At 52.1% G+C, this 17,431-nt stretch overlaps 1 protein-coding gene across 3 annotated transcripts in view; it reads right to left on the minus strand.

Annotated features, from left to right (window-relative positions):
• The window catches only part of ELMO1 (engulfment and cell motility 1), a 391,973-nt gene that overhangs the window by 201,708 nt on the left and 172,834 nt on the right, over positions 1–17,431 (minus strand). For all 3 annotated transcript variants that reach the window (XM_059655863.1, XM_059655865.1, XM_059655862.1), the window contains one exon: positions 16,253–16,384. In XM_059655863.1, the coding sequence (XP_059511846.1) occupies positions 16,253–16,384 (132 nt within the window). The remainder of the gene's footprint in view (positions 1–16,252; positions 16,385–17,431) is intronic.

Consider the following 17,431-nt stretch of genomic DNA (forward strand, 5'->3'; position numbering starts at 1 on the left):
GCCTGGCTTCATGGGTAGACGGATCAGAAGTGAGACTCACCCAATGTACTGCCTGGCTCCTCCTTTCCATGTATTTAAAAGTGTGACAGGAGGTACCATGAAGTCCAGCAGAGCTCATTTAATAAGTAAAATATTTTTAAAACTCTTAAATAATAGGAAGTTTTGGTTTTCTGATTTTTAATTGTACATAAAATGTGTGCTCACCATCACTGGCATCTCGGACAGTGAAATTTGGGCACAGACGTAGCTACAGTGGCAGGAAGCTTGCCCAGGAGATGTCTACGTAAGCGTGTGTCGTTGGCTACATGTAAGCCCTTCCTTCCTTACTACACGCAAACCTTGCTTTCTCCTCTGATACGCTTCACGCCGATGCGAAGCAAGGAAGAGCACCGAGCATCACAAGCTCCTGAACCCAACTGGATCCAAAGCAAAGACTAAAAATCTGGAAACTGGGAAGAGTGTTTGCTTCTGGGGGAGGAGAAAGGGTGAAGGGAACAGTATCATTTTTTTTCCTTTTGTATCTTTTGAATTTTGCACTATTATCCATTCAATATTTCAGTGAAGATATGGTTTAAATAAAAACTCATCACTCAGAAGGGACCAGTCAGTCACTGGACAATTAAAAGAGCCTCCAACGACCAGACTGTAAGAAACTTCTCGAAGAGGGAGCTGAGCTCCCGGGACTCAGAGCGAGGACACTATCCAGGGGAAGAGAGAAGCCTACTGCATGTGGAGAGCTTTAATTTCAGGTGGCTTTTCTGGCAGACTTCCTTTCTGTGTCTCCGCTCCTTTAAACTGCATAAAGGATTTGAGGGGAGAGAGAATTTTCTATATTTTAATTAAAAACAAAGAGCGTTTCATGCTGAAATCCTCTTCTGAGCCATTTGGGATATTTTGGAGAAGAACTTGACTCTCAATATGGAGTAAGTGCTTTCCTGGCACTTCTTTTTGCACAAGAAAGACTGAGTGAGACACTGTAATGCGTCCCTCCTTTCATTTCCTCTCTGACCTGTATCCACAAGGCAGCAGCAAGACCAGCCTATTCCTCTCCCTACCCGTTCACGACTTCATCAGGCAGGAAGGGAAGCCCACTGCCCCGTTATTTACAATAGTGAGCTATGGAGGCAGCTCCTTCTTCATTGACGGCTTGTTAAACCCCAGACTTGTTTAGAGAAGAGAAAGCTTTCCTTTTACAGGGGCCTCTCTCTCCTGTGGGCTCACCTGAGAACCCTGCCCCAAACCCCAGTGCACAACTCAGCACCTGCTCGGAGGGCTTTCCTGTTGGAGGAAGATGAGCCCCAGCAGGGGCCTGGCCCAGCCTCCTGGGTCTCCGGGATCACTGACTGACAGCAGGGTCCTGTCTGCCCGTCTTCTGGTGACACTCAGCCATCTGGCTTGCGTCTGCGTCACACCTGAGTGACTGCTGGCAGGTCGCTGACGCTCAGCCCGCTGCTGTCTGACCCACCGCGCTGACTTCCTTAATTAGAAAAGGAAACCATGATGGGGGCAGGTGTTAAATCTGTACCCCTCCCCATTCGATTTATTTTACGCATCTCAAGCAAATGAGCATTGTCCATTCGATGCCCAATCCCCTCCCGCTTCTGTTGCCTACGAGTATCTGTCCGTCAGCTTGGTTTTTGTTGGTCCATATACAACAGGAAGCCATGAGAAGGACGGGGTCCACTGGGACCTTGTTCCAGGGGCTTGGGGTTGGGGAAATCTATGCAGATGTCTAGTTTAACCACCAGAAATCGAGCCCCACAATAGCTTTGGCTGGAAAACGAATTAAAATGTGTTTTTCTTTTTCCCTAAACAGCCAGCCCAGGCGCTGGAGTGAAGAGAAAGGGGCCGGTTTGCCCCTGGGCTGTGGACACGTCAGCCTGCGCTTCGGAGCCCATCGGCCATCTGTCTGAGCAGCTGTCTGGGGACCACGTTGGAGTTTTCATGATCCAGCACCAGGCAACTGAGCTTCAATGTCACAGGCACTCGGGCCTACCCCGTGCCCCCAAGGTCCCCTGGGGGAGACACGCTCCAGGCGCCGGCCCGGGAACGGCACTCCCTCCGTGGGGACGGCCTGTTAATTCCACGGCGAGGAGAGGTGAGCACCACAGTGAGATGGAAGCCAGCTTCCCGCCACGGAACCGAGTCCACCCGAGACACTGAGGCAGCCCCTGAAATCACGCCCACAGCGCCCGCGTCTGCAGCCTCGTTCCATCAGGACAGCGCACGGGCAGCCCCGGATCCTGCAGCCTCTCGCTGTGAGTGGCCGCACTTGGCCTCGCCGCCTCAGGGTGGCTGGTCCCCAAGACGCTGGGGATGACTCCTCGTCACTCTTCACAGCTTCAATAATCTCGACTCTCTCTCCCAGGTTTATTACCCTGAGTCGGCCATGGCTCTGACAGAAACACAACCTTACAGGAGCTAGCGGCCATCGACAGGAAGCTGACCTGGGAGGCATACGTGGAGAGCATGGCACCCAGAGCACCATGCCAAGTCCCACCTGTGAGGGAATCTGCAGACACCGTCTGTTGGATGAAAGGAAGCAGGAATGCATGTTAGCCCTCGCGCTGCAGGGAGGATGTGGTGTGCAGAGAAGTTATGTAATTTGCCCGAGGTCACACAGCCTAGCAGGGCCGACACTGGGGTATGAAGGCAGGTCAGCTGACTGAAGTCAGCACTCTGGACGGCAGGTCTTACGTAAAGAGCTTTCCAATCGCTGCCCTTGTTTCTTTAGGAAAATAAGGTTTAACTTGTGGTTCAGACATACACTGAGCATCGCAGCCCTGGCAAGTAGCAGAAAGACCTCTGCATACACACAACACATCCGTTCACATGAAGTACCAGTATTTTCATGTGGAGGCCAGCATGCAAGGTGCAGGTCCTCCCTCTCACTGCCTCCTCCTCCAACAAAAGAACCGCTGAACACTGGTTTGCATTCACTTGCCCAGTGAAGATTGGGTGGCCAGGCTCAGAGGGTAAGAGGTGAAGAGTGACAGGGTTTGGTCTGAGCTTTGAGGAGGCACTGCCCATTCCCCCATGGCCAGTAGGTAGGAATCTGTGTGAAGATGCTGCCCCCTGGTGGGGGTGAGGCAAGCAGCGCAGCACAGTACAGAGGAGCCTCTCACCCTCCAGGTAGTTAACATGGGCCATGCGTCTCCCGCACCGGGGTGTTTTACACGCTGGCCAACCCTGTAGGGTCAATTCATGTAACAATCCCATAGCTACTGCCCTCCAGTGCTCCCGCGAGTGAGAGGGAAGGAGGCAGCGTCTCACAGCCCTTGGGCCACAGGCGGGGGGTGGCTAACAGGGGACCCCATGCGCCTTCGCCGTGGGAAAGGTTAAAAGTCATTCCCCGGGCAGCTCAAGCCCTCTTGCTCTGGCCCCCCTTTCTCATCTGCATTCCCGGGTTCCTTCATCTCCGCGCCAAACCACAGCAGCTTGGGCACGGGACAAGATCACCACCGAATCCCGGTGCCACCTCAGTATTCACCCTCAGATCTTCAGACGTGAAACCGGGGCGGGGGGGAGGGGGGGCACATCTATGTCACAAGCTGCCCGTGAAATGGGACGAGGAGAGCATGTCACAGCCGCGGAGAGGCCCTGGCCTAGGACACATACACGCAGCACCCTCGTTCTCTCCCTCCGGGGTGGGGATCCAGAAAGAGGCTCACACTGAGGAGACATTCTTTTTATTCTCCTTCAAAGCTCCACAAAATAAATGTGGTGAAGGGCCACCACACGGAAGCTGGGCTTAGAATACAATGATCGGGCTGCATGTGGGCAAGCGGCCGGCGTGCAGACGCACATCTATGGCCCCACCTGAAAGGGAGTGGGTCAGAAACGGACACGCACAGACTGCCCAGGAGGACTAACGAAGGGAAGCTGCTGGCGCGGCACACGGCACCAGCACAGGAGGGAGGGGCCCAGGAGGAAGGACAGGCCTGTGTACAGGGACGGGCACTCCATTTCTACAGCCATTAAGTGTGTCTCACACAGAGAAAGCCTGGCGAGAAGGCCCAATGGCCGACACTCTGCCAGTGTCCCCAGTAAGTCAGCTGCTTCGGGAATCAGTGTCCTGTCTTACAGGTCACCTACAGCATTAGCCATGAAGACAGGACAATTAGGAGAAAAGGACGGGGGGGGGGGGGAGGGCGCAGCAATGGGGACAGGACTCGAACGCTTCATTTACTCAGGACACCTTCATCCAACTCCTGCGAGGGAAGGAGACCGGGAAGACCTAGAAGCTGACCTGAATGAGGAGCCGTCAGGGGAGAGATAAGTAAGGAGGGAACTGGAATCTGCTCTGTGGAAAGTGGCCGTGAAAATGCACATAATGTGCAGGCGTGGCACTGAGAGAGAGAAGGCCTGGGGGCGAGCTGGACACTCCCACTCCAGAACCGTGCCTTCCCTCGAGGGTAAGGAGAGTAAGGGGTGAGGTGAAAAGATGGGTGGAATTTCCCTATCAGCTTCTATGCCATCAATAAAGGTGTAATAAAATGAGAGCAAAATGCCTCACCTTTGCTCTTCTTAAAAAATATATGTTTTTATTGATTACAGAGAGGAAGGGAGAGGGAGAGAGGGATGGAAACATCATGATGAGAGGGAATCATTGATCAGCTGCCTCCTGCATACCCCCTACTGGAGATTGAGCCCGAAACCTGGGCATGTGTCCTGACTGGGAATCAAGCCTTGACCTCCTGGTTCATGGGTGGATGCTCAACTACTGAGCCACACTGGCCAGGCCCTCACCTTTGTTCATATATGTAATACTAGTAATAATACATTTACAAAAGGTTATATATAGTGGGACTTTCAGAAACTGTATTTTCCATTTCTAGAATTTCCACTTGGTTCTTTCCTATAGTGTTTATTTCCCTTCTAAGACTTCTAATTTTTCCTGCTAAGATTTCCTTCGTTAAAAACAGTTTGCCTTTTTTCATTGTGGGTAGTTTCTTGGTTGTTTTAAACTTCTTGTGCATTAGTTTCAATGCCTGGTTCATCTTGGAGTTGGATCTGATAGATTTTTTCTTCATTCTTCATCTTTTAGGAGGCTGGGGGTTGTGTTCCAGACACGATGAACGTGAAGCTGTGGAGATTCTGGATTCTCTGGTTTTTCTCCGGTGAGCATTGTTTCTTTGTTTTATCAGGTAATTTTCTTGACTGGCCTTGAACTGCAAACTGTGTCTGGGCTGCTGTTCAGACTCTTGTCTAGCTTGGTTGCTTTGAGTCTGCTCTATGTATGCGTGGTTCAGAGGTCAAAGATGTGGGGAGACGGAGTTTGGATACTCTCTGTGGCCACTGAGGTGGTCTGACTCCAGGTACTAGTATTACAACTACAGACACCTGTCGATACAGGTCCCTATGAATTGCTCAGTGAAGGCACCAACCCTAAAACAGCCCGGGAAACCATACTTCCTATAGGGTAACATGACAGCAAACCCAGGCTCTAACATTCACCCAAACCAACCTGCTTCTGTTGGCACTTCTAAATATGTTTCAGTCCATCACAAATCACTAGAAAACATCTGAAAAGACATGCACCGATACCATACCAACATTTCCTATCTGTAAGGGAATGAGGCTGGCTTTTATCCAAGTCATCTTGCTTATCTACATTTCCCAATTCTGTGCAACAAGTATGTCCTACGCTCAGAATTAGAATCCTTCATTTAAAAAACACAAAAATTCAAATAAGGTGGTTAGAAACAACATGAATAATAACCCAATTCGTGGAAAGCAGGAAGAATTTTAAAATAGAAAGTGCAAATAAACAAAACTATAAATGAGGGTTTCAAAAATGTCCTTATGTTTTGACAGGAGCCTAATTATCTCTGCTAAGGAAATAATCCTAAATGGGAACAAATAGTTCTACCCAATATGTTCATTGAATCATTTTGTAATATATGCTTTTAAATCCTTATGAATGCAGAAGGACGCCTAAGTGGATTATAGTTCCATCACTTAATGAGATGTAGCCACTACCCATGACTTTATTGAGGTTTGCTGATGACACCTGGAAGTGATAAGAAATTGATCGTCCCACCTCAGCCAGGTAAGGAGCAGAATTCTGGGAAAAGCCGCAGAGGAAATGTGCTAAACAGAGTGTGTGTGGGCCGGTGGGGTGTGGGGTCCCAGGTCTGCCTGCAGCTTCCTGTGTCTTTGCTTTGGTCCTTCACGATACCCTCTCCTCTCAAAACAGAGATGAGTTCAATAGGTCAGCAGAAAGAAATCTTGTTGGAAAGTTAGGTAAGCACTTGACGAGGGGCAAGAATACTGAAAAGGCCAAAGGTTAGGAGGCACCCCTTTCCCTTCCAAGTTGTCCTGGAACCATCCCGGGAGCGAGTCATCTGACCAAGGAGAGTCTGCAGGTTCCCAGGTTCGCGGAGAGCTGCCAGCCTCTGTCACTCCCCTTCAAAATGCACACGCAGGGAGTGCCCAAGATGGCTCCGTGGGGACAGTTCTTGCATAAGCGCGCTATTCTCAGACGGTGCCTGTCCCTTCCTCTGGGGGAGGTTCTGACAGTCTTCCTACACAGACGAAATGCCAGGCCCAGAATTAGAGACCCACGCCCTGAAGCCAGCGCCCCGCTCAGCGCCTCCTTCCTCCCAGACCCAGACCAGCTGGTCCAGGTGCGCAGCCTGCCGATACTCCTCGCCCGAGGCCGCGTCACCGAACGCAGAGCCAGGCAACGCACTGCCCAACGGTGACCACTTGGGGGGAAAGGAAAAGAACCAAGAGGCTCAGGAAAGAGGATAAAAGCAGGAGGCGGCTCCCTTCCCGTGAAGCTGGTGGATGGCTGTGGACACACGCAGGTGACCGTGTCCTTCCCGGGTCCTGAACCGGCCGCTGCCCCTCCTGCCCGAGGCCCAGAGGAGCCAGCATGACCCCAGGTTCCTCAGACATGGGACACGGGCTCACCAGGGCAGAGCCCCGAGGCCGGGCGGCCGCCAAGCATAGGAAGCAACGCCGGCCGTGTTCACAGCCCACCAGGCACCTGGGCCCAGACCTGCTCTTGAGCTTGGTTTCTGCCACCGCCCGGCCCGGGGCACCGCGGAGGGTTGTATCCAGGTGGAGCCGCCGATGGAGAGTGCTTTCTGCAGGCGACGGCGGACTCTCTGTGGTTTATGCAGAGGCTGGGAGCGCTCCCCCTTCAGGAAATCCCCAGGGGCGAGGCCTGGGGCAGCAGGACCCTTAGGACTGATGAGTTAGGGACGGGCCGTGCTCCCTCCTGAGCAGCAGCAAGGCAGAAGCAAAAGGAACCACCACCTCCTTATGAAGGCCCTTGGGGGTGTAAGTGCCTGCTCTGCTGAGCTCTAGAATCCTCGAGAACCACTGGCTCTGGCCTGGCAGCCCCCAGGGTGACTGCCCATGTTGACGCTCCTGTTTCTGCTCTGACCCAGCTGGTTACAGTGAATGGATGTGGTCCCATCACCCAGGGGGGACACGCAGACCCAGGCTCATTACAGCCACCGGATCCCAATGGCAATGGCACTGTCAGAATTTACTAAGACTTTCTCGGTGCCAGGCGGGTTTCTAAGAGCTTGGCATCTATGTTATGAACCCATTCGTGCCCATAACACAGTTGGGTGAGCTCAGATACTGTACCCGCCTTATTAATGCAGAGACTGCAGCACAGAAAGGTCAGGTACATTGTCCAAGGCCACACAGCACGGAGCCGGCCTGTAAACCTGGGAGTCCGCCACAGACTAAGCTGCACCATGTCAGTCTCAAATGAAACAGGCTGGTTTACATGTTCCCAAGTCCACAGTCCCTGCGCATCACCTTGCACCTGCTGGATGGTGCCATCAGCTCCAGAGTTCCGGGTACCAAGGACGAATGCCAAGAGGTGTGCACAACATACTGAGGTTAACATCAACGCTCTTGCCCGGCCAGTGTGGCTCAGTGGTTGAGCATCGACCTACAAACCAGGAGGTCACGGTCTGATTCCCAGCTGACACATGCCCAGGTTGCAGGCTCGGCTCGGTCCAGTGTGGGGCATGCAGGAGGCAGTCGATCAATGTTTCTCTCTCATCAATGTCGCTAACTCTCTATCCCTCTCCTATCCTCTCTGAAATCAATAAAAATATATTTTAAAAAATAAGTTAACACTCTTTAATAAGTTGCCTCTTTCTGCCACAGCCATGTTTGTTTGTTTTTAATCCTCACCTAAGGATATGTTTTTTTATTGACTTTTTAATTTTAGTTTTGAGAGAGGAAGGGAGAGGGGAGGAGGGTAGGGAGAGATTGGTTGCCTCCTGAATGTGTCCCTACCTAGGACTGAACCCTCGACCTAGGCATGTGCCCTGACCAGGAATGGAACCCCAAGCCTTTGGTGTAGGGGACAACCAACTGAGCCACACAGCCAGAATGGGAGGCAGGAAATTTTAGCTGGGGCAGGGTTCTTCTAAACCTTACTTAAAATTATCTCCAATAAGCACTCCACCTTCGTAAGCACAACAGTGCAGCTTCTTATCTACATAACATAAAAGCCTAAGCAACCGAACAAATGACCGGTCGCCATGACGCGCACTGACCACCAGGGGACAGACGCTGGACACACAGGATCAGGCTCCCTCCTGTCTGGATCGGGCCTGCGGGGATCAGGACGAAACTGGTCATCTGACATCCCCTGAGGCGTTACAGATTGCAAAAGGGACCTCACCGGTGCATGGATTCGTGCAACGGGCCTCTAGTAAATTTATAAACCCCTTTAGCCTCACTATAACTATCACACATGCCTTTTTAGGAGCGCCCCTAGTGGCCAGAAAACAAATTCAGCTCTAACAGGGGATGCATGAACCTCAGGGAAACCACAGGTGCTGAGCAGGAAAGGAGGGGGGAAGACAGGGAGTGCAGAAACCTGTCTCCTCACTCGGTTTCCAATAGTTAGCCCTGAGAAATTGGGCCTAGAGATAAAATCCATTACAGTAGAAAAGGCAAGGGGAGAACAAAGCTCAAATATGATCACGGAGATGAATTTGGAAAGACAGTACATGGAGGCGGGGCCGGATTATCACTGAACTGAAAACATCCAGGAAATATCCAGCAGAGCCCACCTGGACGTGTCAGTGTAGGACACCGTGTGGGAGGAGTCACTGGGAAGGCGTGACCCACAGGACAGCGTGTGGGAGGAGTTATCGGGAAGGTGTGACCCACAGGACAGCGTGCGGAAGGAGTCATAGGGAAGGCGTGACCCAAGGACAGTGTGTGGGAGGAGTCACCGGGAAGGCGTGGCCCACAGGACAGCGTGTAGGAGGAGTTATCGGGAAGGCATGACCCACAGGACACCATGTGGGAGGAGTCACCAGGAAGGCATGACCCACAGGACAGCATGCGGGAGGAGTCACCGGGAAGGCGTGACCCACAGGACACCGTGTGGGAGGAGTCACCAGGAAGGCATGACCCACAGGACACCGTGTGGGAGGAGTCACCGGGAAGGCGTGACCCACAGGACAGCGTGTGGGAGGAGTCATCGGGAAGGCGTGACCCACAGGACAGCGTGTGGGAGGAGTCATCGGGAAGGCGTGACCCACAGGACAGCATGCAGGAGGAGTCACCAGGAAGGCATGACCCACAGGACACCGTGTGGGAGGATTCACCGGGAAGGCGTGACCCACAGGACAGCGTGTGGGAGGAGTCATCGGGAAGGCGTGACCCACAGGACAGCGTGTGGGAGGAGTCATCGGGAAGGCGTGACCCACAGGACAGCATGCAGGAGGAGTCACCAGGAAGGCATGACCCACAGGACACCGTGTGGGAGGATTCACCGGGAAGGCGTGACCCACAGGACAGCGTGTGGGAGGAGTCATCGGGAAGGCGTGACCCACAGGACACCATGTGGGAGGAGTCTTTGGAAAGGCGGGGCACTCACCTGCCAATCAAGGGAATGAACCACACCTGCGAGTTTCTGCATGGAGTGCCCATGACAGCTGGGAGCCTCCCCCACACCCTCCGCTGCTTCCCCCTCCAGAATCCCTGGCTGTCCCTTGGTTGGAGTAAAGGAAAGGCAGAGATGAAAGGAAAAATGCTCAAGAGGCTCGAGTACCCCCACCATCAAGACAGCAGTCTCAACGACACCTCTGAACACAGAGCTCCAGAAGTGGGTGCTGAGAGAACAAAGAGCTGAACATGCTTCTAAAAGATCTACTTACGGGAAATACACATCAAGAATCAGCTGATTTCCCCAGACAGCGTGGTCCATGTCCGTCCCAACGCCAGTTCCCTTAGACGCCATCACCACTCCTTCCCTCCAGGTCACTGCCATCACCTAATTTCATTGTGTATCTTGTAACCCCCCAAAATGTGATTGTCCCTACTGTCCATATTCATGTGGATTTCCCTGTTCCGGTGTGTTCGTCCCTGTGTTTCCATGTCACAACAGAAGAAAGTACCAGGTGTACAGATGATGGTCCATGTACAGGACTGTCAGGACAGCCTGGGCGAAGGTAACGGGGACGAGCCAGATGTGGGGACTAGGTAGCAACTCATCAGCCCAGAGCAGCAGGCACGGCTCACTTAGCAGGGCGGCCCGCTGGACAGTGCAGATGCTCCCCGCCCCCGAGGGCCTGGGTGGAGGCTACCCAGCCCCCTGCGGGACTCCCTAGGCCCCCGTCTTCTTCCTACCACTTCACCCTCTGCTGGCTGATCAGCCTGACTGTGAGGTAACTGGGTGTCACCCTGGCAGGTCCTCTGAGCTCAGCGGGTCTGGATGGAAGCCAATGCCTGTGGTTTGGCGCCATCTGGTGGCTGATTCTGCTCCAGCTTCACTAATGACGGATTTCTCCCCCAGTTACGCAGGGATGGAGCAAGACTAGAAGAGATTAGGACCTGGGCTTTGTATCTCAGACAGGGACGGGGGTGTCTGATCAGATGGTACCAGAGCACAGCGAAAATGAGGCAGAAAATAGAAGATCCGGTTCTGGGAACAGGCACATGAGTTCACGGGGACTGTCCTGTGCAGGGGTCTCGGTCACTACTAACCCTTCACCCAATGCCCCCAACGGTCCCCGGAAGGGATGGCTGGGCTGGGCACGCTGGCTACCACTGGCCAGAGCTTCCTGGCAGAGCCCCCAGCCCACACCGAGCCCTTCTAACTGTGGAGCTGGAACTCAGAGAATTTCAGTGAGTGACTGTTTAAAAAAAGTTCGATGCCCTTTTGCTTCCATAAACTACTGTTTATGGGTCAGGCTTTAACTGTTTGAAAGCAAAGTGTTTGGTTTGAATACTATCTGGATTATGAAACCATTTTTGGGGGGGAAAGTAATTTACTTTATTAAAAATCTTCTTTACTCTGTGGTTTCCAGAAACGTCTTGTTGTGAATGGGGAGGGGGCGAGCAGCAGAGGGACATTATTCAAATGAGGTAAATGTCACATTTTACTCTCTGTGATCCACATTCACAGATTCTAGATTCTTACTAACTAAAGGCCTGATGCACGAAATTAGTGCACGGGCCTTGGCTCCGGCCGCTGGCCCCCGCCCACTGCGGCTTTGTCCAGAAGGAAGGACCCCGGAAGGATGTCCAGTCTAATTAGCATATTATGCTTTTATTATAGATGCTGTCTTTGGACTTCAAGAAACCAAATCTCATTCTCAGTGACAAGACATTATGAGACAGTTCTGATAGGAATAATGCAGAAATATAAGCCACACCCACGACAGGCTGAGTTCTCTTCTGTGTGGAGTGATTTTAAAGAAACTTTCATTGTCGAACAATAACCCAGACTGCCCTGAGCCATGCCAATGATTGGCAGGCAGGCTCTCACATCCCACGTGCCTGAGAGCCAGCAAAGTTGGCTTATTCTTCCCCGCTTGTCACAAACAGGACATGTGGCTGGGTCCTAGGACAGCCGGATCCTCTTCCCCATGGCTTACCCCTTCCCGAGAGCTCCCAGGGACGGCAAATGCAGCCCAGTGTCCTTGTTTCCTGCAGCCACGCTCTATGAAGTCACCATCACTCTGCATGATCGGCCCTGGAGCACCACTTCCTGGGGGGAGGACAAGGCTGGGCCCTCGGAGCCTCCAGTCACAGATTTCCGTCAACAGATCAGTGCAGACCTGGTTTTACACGGGTTTCTCCACAAAGGCCCGTTACTGACCATATGTTGTTGATTCATGAACACTGACCTCAAGGTAACGGCGCTGTAACTCACGTCTGAACTCAGCTCACCTAACAGTTTCTCCACTAGGTACTGCACAGCCCTGGGCACGCAGGGCACTGGTCAGCGCTTCAGCATGAGGCTTGAGGACCAAACTGCAACATCACCAACCCTGAGCACCAAACTCCCAACAACGTGGCCCTGGCCGGACTGTGAGGAGGACATGGGAGGGCTGAGACACGAAGGCAGAGTGTCGTCTTGTCCAACCTCATGTGCCTGTCGGGCAACTCACATTGTCTGCCACTCTGCGAGTGTCTGCAAAAGACCATGACAGCACCAACAACTGACCTGTGGGTTACAAATACATTTCAGCGAGTGGGTGAATGTGCCAATATGGACTCACTGAATAACAAGGGATGGCTATATTTCAAACTCCTCTGAATGTAAAATTCTCTGTAATCTGCCCCTCACTCTGCACTCGCAAAGCCAGCTCCCCCTCTCTCTCCCCGTCAGCACTGGCCAGGACAAGTACCTGCAGTTTCCCAAGCACACATCTTCCTTTCCTCTTTGAGGGTCCCTTGAACCCTATGCTTTCTCACTATTCTCCTGGGGCCACTGACAGCGCCCACAGTCCCCCATCACCGTTTTTCTCAGAGTCACCAGGCACTGGGCAATGTTCCAATTATAACATGAATAGTAACCATCATGTCATCATCATCTGAACTCACAGTCTGCTTCCTAGGTGCCAGGCACTGTGCTGTATGGTTTACAAGGTTCTACTAATTTAACCCACACAACAAACCTATTGATAAAGATAACCTTTATGCCCATTTTAGAGAAGAAACCGAGATATGAAAATGTCAAGTAACTTGACCGGGTCACTCAGCCTGGGAGTGGGAGAGCCAGGAATCAACCCCGGGCAACCTGAGTCCAGCGCCCGAGCTTCATCCTGATGCCACAGTCACGGTGATGGCTGAACTCTAGTAGCGTTTAGACAAGATGCTTCCTTCTGTGGTCTGGGACCAGGGGCCAGGGTGGAGATGGAGGAAGCAATTACAAATACGCATCTCACCTCATTCCCTGCCATCTGTTTTGCGGAAAAAACATAGTGAGTGACGGCAAGCACTGCATCTGTAAGGATGAATAATTATACCTGCGTAATGATGAGTAGTTATCTCCTGTCACTCAAAAAGGTAGAAAAACACTGTAAAAATCTGAATGTAAATCTGCATTAATCCTTCCCAATTTTTTTTCTGGTGCTTTGAAATCTTGGTTCCCCAGGGTCAGCTCACTCCTTGGAGAAAGGAAGCTGCGGGAGAAAAGTGTGAAGCTGGCAGAGGTTGGTTCATGAGATTTAAGGGGAAAAGCCGTCTCCACGACATAAAAGCACAAGGGGAAGCCGGAAAGACAGAATTAAAATCTAGGCCCACTCGACTCCTCACACTTGTCATCTAACATTTCCAAAGATTATCCCAGCCTCAGATGCTGCTGGCGGGGCTGGCAGGGAGGAGCTCAGTGAGGAGTTAGCAGGCCAGGCCCTTCCTGACGTGAGAGCACAGAGCTCTGCCCAGGGAGCTTTTGTGACCGGACAGAGCCCGACAGCTCCCAGCGCTTCTGCAGGGCGGCCTCCAGGTGGCGCCGTCGGCCCGCGGTTCCCTCCACCGAGGCTTGTCTATTTCTCGTTGGCCCACTTGTTCCACAGCACAAACCTCTGTGGGTCAGAGCGCTGGAATTAGGAACCATTGCTAACTAATCTTTCCAACTTCTCAGCTCGCTCACGGGAGAGACTAAACAATGAAACTGAAAGGAAGGCCAGGGAAGAATAAGGGAACCAACGCCCTCTTGGTGATTCTCTGCCCAAGGCCTTTGCTTTTTCTAAAACCTCTTTTCAAGCGTTGAGAGAGGAGGCCTCAGAGGTGGTGACGGTCTTAGAAGTACATCAAATGAACTTCCAGTTTTAAGAATAAGCATTGTTTTTCATAAAATACGTATGAAGCAGAACGCTCGGGGAACGCTGAGAATAAGGCCGAGAAACAGGGACTGTGGGGAAAGAGCCGCCCCACGGAACTCGGTGACTTCACACAGGGCCAGGCGTGATGAGGGCGAGGGGCTTCCAACCTCACCCCCGTTCTGAACACCCTGAGGGACCTGAAATAATCCCAGACCCTGAGACAGCCCGAGTCCCACCCAGTTTGTCCCTCCTTCTCTGTCCCTCACACACGGGCAGAGGAGAAACGACATTGAACATTCTGGGATCCAGCTGCCCCCCCAAAAGCCACCAGGACTGGGGTAGAGACACAAGAAGATCTGGGGCTAGGAAGCAGTCTGCGTCAAGAGCTGGAATTTTGCATTTTTCCACGTGGTTTAAACGCACTGGAAATCCAGGGTGTAGCTGAAGGAGGCAGGTGAAATGGCATAACTCAGGCGCACCTCCCACCAGAGCATGCGGACTGACTCGGGCAATGGAATGCACGTGCTCTGGCCGTGATCGGAGTTAAGGGTGAGAGGGATGGGGTGAGTTTGCAAAGCTTCCCTGGTGATTGGACACACCTTGCTCCACACACAAAGGTGCAACTTGGAAGGAACTGGGGGTGAGGTCGAATGTGAGCCCCACCCACATTCCCTTGGCTAAATCCCTGGAAAACAGGCCTGCCAACAAGCAGGTAGGTGTGAGCAGGGCCAGGGCCACCCACACACCTGAGCACCCACACACCCAGCACAGGAAGCTCTCACCGGCCCACCAGTCAGAAGCTGGTTGCTAAACTCTAAGACAAAAACATAACAGAATCATCCAAAAGATCAAATGTAATGTCATCACTGAGATAGGATATGGTGGAACAGAAATGATGCAATACTTCTGCCAAGCCTGCTGCAGAGCTGAAGGCAACATTTGACAACTATTCCGATGAGAAAAGATGCGCTCAGACTGCCACTATGAAAACAGTAACTCAGACTGTTAGATGTGTTTTTAAGTTTAACAGACATCATCGGAGAGTTTCAAAAACATCGTCACTCTGAGCCACTGCTGGTTAAGGTGGAAAATACCCAAAGCAATCCGGTAACATCGGAAGCCTTATAACTATGTTCCGTATAAACGACAGCCCCACCCACTTACCCTGATAGTACGCTCATGGACTGCAGAAAAGGGCAGCAACAATGTTCATTATAGACTTGATCGTAATTTCAAAGCATTGAAACACAGAAAAAGGGCTTGGCTAAGAAACTGTAATACATCCAACTAATGAAAAACTGCTCCGTAATGAAAACCAGCACCTGTGAACTGATACGAAAAGCAAAGAACGTTCAAACGAAAGACGAGGTTTCCCAAACAATGCATAAAGCATGACGTCAATGTGTATAACATCAATGTGTGTGTGTGTGTGTGTGTGTGTGTGTGTATTCAAGGAAGCAGCACTTGCAATTATCAAATAATGTCTGATGATTGATAATCACTAGAGCCCAAAACTCATTTTTTGTCATTTATGACGGAGGGCAAAACGGAAACCCAACTTCACACCTGCAGAATGTGAGCCCAACCAGCTCAAGGCCACACAGAAACGTGATGGTGGCAAACTCGGGAGTGAGGCAGATTCACACTCGGTCCAAGCTGTGTTCTGATTTGCAGATTGGAACAGAGAAAAATCTCAGAGACGTCTTATTAGCATTCACAGCAAGACAAAACTTTTAGGAAATTATCTGTTACATCAATTTCCTTGTGCTTGAATTTCAGGAGATTTCAGTCCGATTCTGGTAAGAAATGATGTGTGTGAGTAACCCAATCTCTAACCCAGGGATTCCGTCCCACGGTCGCCACCCACCCCCCTTCATTCCAGATAGAGCCCTAAGCACCTCATGAAGCTTGAATGAGGTCGCAAGGCCTCTGGGCTCACCGCGCGTGGCTACACTTAATCAGGGCTGGATAAACAAGCTCAGTATTAGTCACACTTGTGCAAGTTACTCCACGTCGCTGCAGCCAGCAGAGATTTGCACATGATCCTGTTTAAACCAGCAAAACATCTGGAAAATGTGAAAATGATTCTAAGGCGCAAGCGGACCACACGCTCGGAGGGACGTCCGCTGGGCTGAGGCCAGGCCTGGGAGGACAGGCTGGGAGGACAGGCCTGGCGGGCGGGCGGGCGGGCGGGGCGCACTTACGATGAAGCCGAGTTTCTTGTAGTCCCGCGTGTACATGGACTTGCGCTTCTCCATGCTGCCGCTGCTCGCATTGGGCTCAGGCTCCGCGTCAAAAGCGATTCTTCGAAGCTCAAATATGATGTCCCTCTGAGCCTGTGGGGTTTGGGGGGAGAAGAGGAGGAAAGAGCCGCTTTCATTGTGGGGCATGACCTACGTTCGCATTCGCCAGGACCCCTGGAATCACCGCATCCAGGAGAAACGGCGACAGATACAGACATCGGTGCTGTGAGTGCGGGCTCTGCACACGCCTCCTCGCCGGCCGCTCCCCTGCGGGGCCGCCCTGGCTCTCTGCCACCTGCTCCCCCAGCCAAGTCCCTGGGAGAACTCCTACCCAGTATCTGGAGTTCTTAAAGGAGCCCCAGCATGACGGAAGGCGTGTGACTGGAGGAAGCCACCTTTGGAAACCCAGGGGTAACGTACTGTTCGAAGCACAGTGAGAGGTGCGCAGTGTTTATGAACAGTATTCCGACGATGAGGGATCCCTAACTCCACTTAGAGAGCCTTTGTAGAAAGAAACACTTTAACATGGGGAAAATGGCCTGGCTGGAGTGACTGAGTATTGATCTATGAACCAGGAGATCACAGTTTGATTCCTGGTCAAGGCACATGCCTGGGTTGCAGGCTTGATCCCTGGTGTGGGGCATTCAGGAGGCAGCCAATCAATGATTCTCTCTCATCACTGATGTTTCTATCTCTCTCTCCCTCTCCCTTCCTCTCTGAAATCAGTAAAAATATATTTTTTTAAATAAAATAAAATAAAATAAAATGGTGAAAATGGTCGATTTTATGTATATTTTACCATAATAACAAAGAGATTCTAAATGAATAAAAGGCAGGGTTTCTGATCAGGGAGGCTGTTGGCACTCACATGCCTTGGCCCCTTCACCAGAAGTGGTGAATGACAGTCGTCGCCCCCCGCCCCCCCCAGAGGAGTGCTCGGCCTGGCCCAGAGTCTGGGGCGCGTGAGGCGGCCCTCCCAGCCTCTCCGTCACGCTCGGTCGCATGGCCGAGCGCCACGCAGGAAGCCCAGGCGGTTACCCACTTCACATGTGCAGGCACATCTGCGACCCATCAGGCCCGCCCGTGCCGAGGAGGAGTGTTTCCTTCCAGAGCTGCTGAAGCCGCGCATGTGCACAGCAG

This window comes from Myotis daubentonii, chromosome 10, assembly GCF_963259705.1.
Source record: "Myotis daubentonii chromosome 10, mMyoDau2.1, whole genome shotgun sequence".
Taxonomy (NCBI): domain Eukaryota; kingdom Metazoa; phylum Chordata; class Mammalia; order Chiroptera; family Vespertilionidae; genus Myotis; species Myotis daubentonii.